This window comes from Nomascus leucogenys, chromosome 14, assembly GCF_006542625.1.
Source record: "Nomascus leucogenys isolate Asia chromosome 14, Asia_NLE_v1, whole genome shotgun sequence".
Classification (NCBI taxonomy): Eukaryota; Metazoa; Chordata; class Mammalia; order Primates; family Hylobatidae; genus Nomascus; species Nomascus leucogenys.
The window spans coordinates 26056644-26062643 of NC_044394.1; the positions used below are offsets into that span (position 1 = coordinate 26056644).

The 6000-nt window shown below is 46.7% G+C and overlaps 1 protein-coding gene across 1 annotated transcript in view; it reads right to left on the reverse strand.

Annotated features, from left to right (window-relative positions):
- Positions 1–5171, reverse strand: part of XPO1 (exportin 1) — a 61782-nt gene extending 56611 nt beyond the window's left edge. Inside the window, exons 1-2 of the mRNA XM_030826991.1 lie at positions 4359–5171; positions 631–762 (exon numbers count right to left, since the gene is read on the reverse strand). Of these exons, the coding sequence (XP_030682851.1) occupies positions 631–756 (126 nt within the window). The 5' untranslated portion in view covers positions 757–762; positions 4359–5171. The remainder of the gene's footprint in view (positions 1–630; positions 763–4358) is intronic.
- Between the last annotated feature and the right edge of the window lie 829 nt (positions 5172–6000).

A 6000-nucleotide genomic window follows, 5' to 3' on the forward strand; every position in this document is an offset into this window, starting at 1 on the left:
CTGCCTGGGCCACAGAGCAAGCCTCTGTCTCAAAAAAAAGTTTGGCCCCACAGGTAAAAAATCAAGTTTTTTTTTCTTGTGACACATACAATTTAAAATTTTACACACATTTCTGTTTCACCTTTTAGTTGGGTTCAAAAAAACCAAAAACCTTAAACTGATCAAAACTTGGTTTATGTTTAAGATAATTCCCTACATTAACAGTACCACTTTGAAAAGTGCACAAAATTCAACTAACATAAAAATACTTGGTATTCCTGTTTTTATTTAAACAAACATATCTGTGAAGTACTTCTGTAAATGTTTTAAAAGAATCATATTAGCTCCAAACATGTTAAGTATATATAAAAGTACAGAGAACCTTTAATACCTACAAAGTATTTAATAATATTTGGCTCTTAAGGACAAAACAAGTATAAGAATAATATTCCAAAACAACCCATTCTAACCATATCAAACATTATGCAATTTCTTTCTCCAAACCAATTCTCATTATGGTTAATACAGAATTCCAAATTAATGCAAACCATGGAATATCTTTTTTAAAGGTGATAATTTAAAATTTTATTCTAAACCCAACAACTCTGTTACACTGTCATAACGTTATAAAGTTTTGGTTGGCTACTTTACCTGGGCTCCTTCTCCATGGTATAAGCAATTCACCACATTATCTAATAAGTTGATATCCAGTTTTTGGCTGAAATCAAGCAGCTGACGAGCTGCATGGTCTGCTAACATTGTCATAATTGCTGGCATAGATTACTGAAAATAAAGAAAAAAAATTGAAGCTGCCTATCAAGTTTTGGTATTATCAAAAACTTCCTAAAAGTTATTTTACTTCAACCATGTTATTACAAATATTTTAATGAATACTTTAGAGACTTTAATTACAAAAAACTGAGATAGTAAAAGCAAGTAACAAAAGCTGAAATTACTTAGCTATTTGGTAATTACACAAATTATTATGGTCCATTCAACTTTTCTAGTGTTTATACACCAGAAAGACTTTCCTATTCTACTAACATTTATAAAGTATGCTAACCTATTATTTAAATGCATCCACTATTAGGATTTTATGGTCCTAAAACGTGATACAGTTCAGTATCTTGATGTCAAAACTTTTTAAGCAAGTAGGATTAAATTCAAGTGAATGTGATTTTCTTTTCTTCCCAAGTAGGGTCTTCTGGATAACTCAGTAAAAGCTCACTTCACATTATCTTAACTTTATAAAAATAATGCTATAAAGACAGAATGGGCCGAGCGTGGTGGCTCACACCTGTAATCCCAGCACTTTGGGAGGCCGAGGTGGGCCAATCACTTGAGGTCAGGAGTTCCAGACCAGCCTGGCCAACATGGCAAAACCCCGTCTCTACTAAAAATACAAAAATCAGCCAGGCGTGGAGGTGGGCGCCTGTAATCCCAGCTACTTGGGAAGCTGAGGCAGGAGAACTGCTTGAACCAAGGAGATGGAGGTTGCAGTGAGCGGAGATGCGCCACTGCACTCCAGCCTGGGCAGGCAAGAGAATGAGACTCCATCTCAAAAACAAACAAACAAAGACAGAATGATGTTAAAAATTAAAATGTGGATATACAGTAATTCCTATTGTCTACAGCAATGGTTGGCAGGAACCACAAGTCTAACATATCTTGGTATAAATGCCCTTAGCCTCTACAGAAATAACTTAGTTTCTACACTCAAACCATTCAAATTGTTTCAACCCTCAATGAATTGGGGGATTGAAATTACATCTACAAACATATTTACTGAATATATGATCTAGGAAAAAAAAACTTTATGGGCAATATGCCTAACAAGATTTTTTAAATTCCAGGTATTCATTGGCAAGGTAAAAACTGTAAAAGCTTGCCCATTCCCAAATAAAAAAGAATTCTAACAGAAAAATGAGCTACTTTGCCCAAATATGTACTGGTTAAAACCTACTAGTTCATATGCAATGCTATCCTTTTAAGAGGATTCTACTCTAAGATGCTGGCACACATCCACTTTTTTGTTGCCCAGAATTATAAAATATATCCTTCCTCTGCTTTTCTTCAAAGCCAATGCCACTCAAACCTAAGATGCCCGAGACTCTGAGGAACCAATAGCTCTAACTCAGTTTTTAAAAACTCACGATTTTGTATACAATTATAGAGGATTCAGGACATCCTGAAAGCCATCCATTGCACCCCCAGTTTAGTATATTTAGAACTAACAAGGTCAGATCTCCACTTCTTCCCATTTTAGGAACTTTCGTGGACCAGAAAATGAGTAGCTAATTTCTTTACATTTAGACAAACTGGCTTGGCAGGGCGGAAAAAAAGGCGTTAATTCCTGGCTATTTTATAACAGCTTAAAAATGTCCATAACAATAATGGCAGCAATTTCAATTTTAAAATGTCTTATTTAAATATAACGTCTGTCATAACAGATTAGAACTCCAAAAGATGAGTCACCTATGATTGATACCATGTAAAAATAATGTGAAACAATTAGGAGTTCAAGAATTGGTCCATTATTGACAAAACTGATGAGACTTCAAAATGTTTTGTAGTAGGCATTAAACAAACGTTTTTGAACAGCAGAATACTTGTTACACACCACAAAAAAACCTTAAGATCTAAATACTGAGAGGAAATATATATTCCACAAATGAATGTATAAACTCTCCTCCACCTTCAAGTACCATAAAATTTAAAAGATCAGAACAATCTTAATAATTTGAGGCTTAAAAGCAACGTCCACAAAGCACCAAGATCTATGTATCAAAAGTTTTCAAATATTTCGGTTAAATATTGAACAAACTTTTCACCTATTTCCTCCTACCTTAGGTTGAATGCCAAAACAAAAAAGGATTAAGAAAATGACTCTTACAAGTTTCACTTTCAAATACACTGTTCTTATAGAATTCTCCGAACTACACTGATGTGAAAAACGAGATTTAGAATAGAAGGATTTAAATACAGTAGTTTGCCATCCTTAGAACTAGCGGCTGTCTTCGAAATGACCTACCTATTCTTGAACTGTATGTAGTACAGAAATGGCGGCTTTGTGGTCAATGCCAAGCACATTTAGTCCCCCAAATCAAACCGCTTCCAAAACATTCTTTCCACTAACAACAGCATCCCACACTTAAGATATACAATCAGACAGCAAACAAGCCATAGTGGGAGAGGTGTAACCACGAACGCTCATTCCCGTTGGGCTCTTCAATCCCCAAATCCACTCACTGGATAACATACACTAGGGATTATCCAGCTTAATGGATAATGTGACTCTACAAGTGACCCCCAATGCCAGTTCCTATCCAAAACCCAGAAAATCATAACCGTTGCTTAATAACTTCACACTAGGTGAAAAACAAGTCGCCACAAGGCGAAAGACTGCTCCTTAGGTTGTGTGGGCAATCGCCTGCTTCATTCAGGAGAAACACACCTCACTAGAGCCCGCCCTCCCCTCGCTTCCCACCCGAACCGATTTGCAGCCCTTCTAACTATAGCACACAGGAGCACGCACTCACCCCGCCCATACACGGAGGAGGCATTTAGACCAGGCGCCTTAAGTTCACCGCCCCTTTCTCTATGCAGCATGGCCTCGGCGTGATCCGAGGAGGTCCGGGCTGAGCCAGTACTGAATGCTTCCTCTACTACACCACTTCCTCCCACCCAACCCAAACTCACAGACATCGGAATGAAGGAGAATCAGGGCATCCTCCACAGTACAAGGCCACCAGTAAATGGTTTAACCAACTTATCACACTCAAACCCCTAAAACGAACTACAAGACGGAATCCCATGGGCAGGCCCCTGAAAAACTGATCTTTCCTACTTCACATGCCACTGCAAAAAACCGGAGAGCTTTCGAGTTTCCTTGCTGGAGGAACAGGGAGTCGGCAGCCCCTCCCTCCCCCATCCCAAGCTCTCCACCGAGGGGGCCACGTGATGCAGGCGGACGTTTCAATGCTGCTGCACTAAATATTTCTGGAAACTTCCACTCCTAATAATTTACAGAGATGTTCCTGAAATCACCCCAACTTCTCCCCAGCCCCACGGGCTGGGGAAGCCCTTCCACCCCGCGCGGGGCCCCGCTTCACTATCACGCTCCTCGCCATCCTCCACCGCCACCGGCACACGCTAATGACCCAGCAAGCGCTCCCCTCCCAAGGCCGCCTCCATCCCCCAGCGGCAAAAGCGGCTCCATTCAATCGCAGGCTCCGCTGTGGGCCCGCCGCGCCCCCGGCCCGCCCGCCGCCTCCCGGGCTCGCTTCCCGCGGCCGCCGCCGCCGCGCCCCACGCCGGCCTCCCGCCCGCCCGGCCGCGCCGCCGCCCGACCCTCGGCCCCGAAGACACAGTCGACTTACCCAGAGATTGAACCAACTGCTCCTTCCTTCCTTGTCGGGGGATTAGGGCGAGGGAAGGTGGGGAGGGGGGAGAGGGGACGACTCAAGGTGGGTTTCACAGTTTTCCCACCTCAAAAAGGAAATTAAAAAAACGGACAGGAAAAAGGCAAAAAGAGCTCAATAATATTTACTATTTCAGGGACGCTTCCCTCCAACACACACACACACACACACACACACACACCCGCCCCCCCCCAAAAAAGGGGGAATTAATCTGGGGAATAAATGCTCCCGCCCGGCTGGGGAGTGAGGGAAGGGGGAGGGAACGGGGTCAAGTCCCAAAGATTCAGCCCCAGGGGGACCCTCCAGCCACAGGCAGCAGCAGAAGCGGCAGGAGTAGGGGGTGTAGAGTCCACACGGCCGGGGGGACGCTCTGCTGCCAGTTGCAGTCCGACTCCCCCCTACCAAAACACGGCTCCCTCTCTCACGCGGCTCCGGTGCTGGGCCCCCCCTCCCCAGGCTCGCCTAAACTTTCCCCCCTTCTCTTGCTCCTCAGCGACTGGTGGTTCCCCCCTCCCCCTCTGGGTGGTTGCACGGACTGCAGCAGCAAAGACTGGAACAGGCACCGCCGCCGGGGCTGTAGCTACTGTTGCTCTTGCTGATGCTGTAGCTCCCGCTGCTCCTGCCGCGGCCGCTGCAGCCGCTTCTCCCCCTCCTCCTAGTGCCTCAAACTCGGAACCGGTTGAAACCGGTTCAGACTGGGAGATTCCATCTCGGTTGAGTTTTCAGCCCATGGCGCCGCGGAGCGTTTGGAACCTGGGCCTCCGCCCCCAGCCCGCCCTCCTATTGGTCAGTTCCAGCTACAGCCGCGCCATGAGCCTATCTCTCATTGGTCCGAGCGCCAGTCAATCCCACCTCAAGGCTCCACACGAGCCCGCCGCTTCGGCCCCCGCCTCTTTTCAGCAGCGATTTGCCCGCAGAGTGGGGGAGGGGAAGTGGGGAGGGTCGAAAGGCAAGTGGAGAGGGGTGGAGGAGGAGGAGGAGGGACGAAGAGCAGGGATGAGTAAAAAAGAGAGCGAAGGAAAGCCTCGTGGAGGATTCGTTCGAACGAGCTGTCAATCAAGCGCAGCCCGCCCTCGAGCTCTGGACTTCTCTTCCCCCTCCGGCCCTCCCCCTCCCCCTCCCGGTGCCATGTTCGCAGGCCCGGCCTTTCCCGCCCGCTCATTGGCTGGGCGCCTTCGGTGACGGAGACGATGGGGCGCAGCTCGTGAGCTGGTGGCGGCGCGAGTTTAATCCGGGCGCGCGGCAGCGTTGCTCTGCTTCCCCAGGACTCGGCCGGCCCGCCCCCACCGGCTCCCGCCAACCTGCGGGGGCCTGAGCCCGGGGGAATCAGGATCCGCCCTTCTGATGGGGGCTGCGTTCGGAAAAGGGAGGGCACACCCAGTTGTTTTGAACTCTGGGAGGGGTGGAGAAAGGAGGGAAAAGAACGCTTCCGAGGCCAATTTTAGGCCCCAGACCTCTCTAATCCATTTTAGAGGCCTGGTTTTGGGGCCAGGTAGCTGAGAGAGAAGTTGGGGTGAGGCGCAGGGCGTGCATTCTTGGCGCCTCGTGATCTTCTCAGGGTCTCGGAAAAGATATCGAAATACTTCTTGGGAAAGTCTCC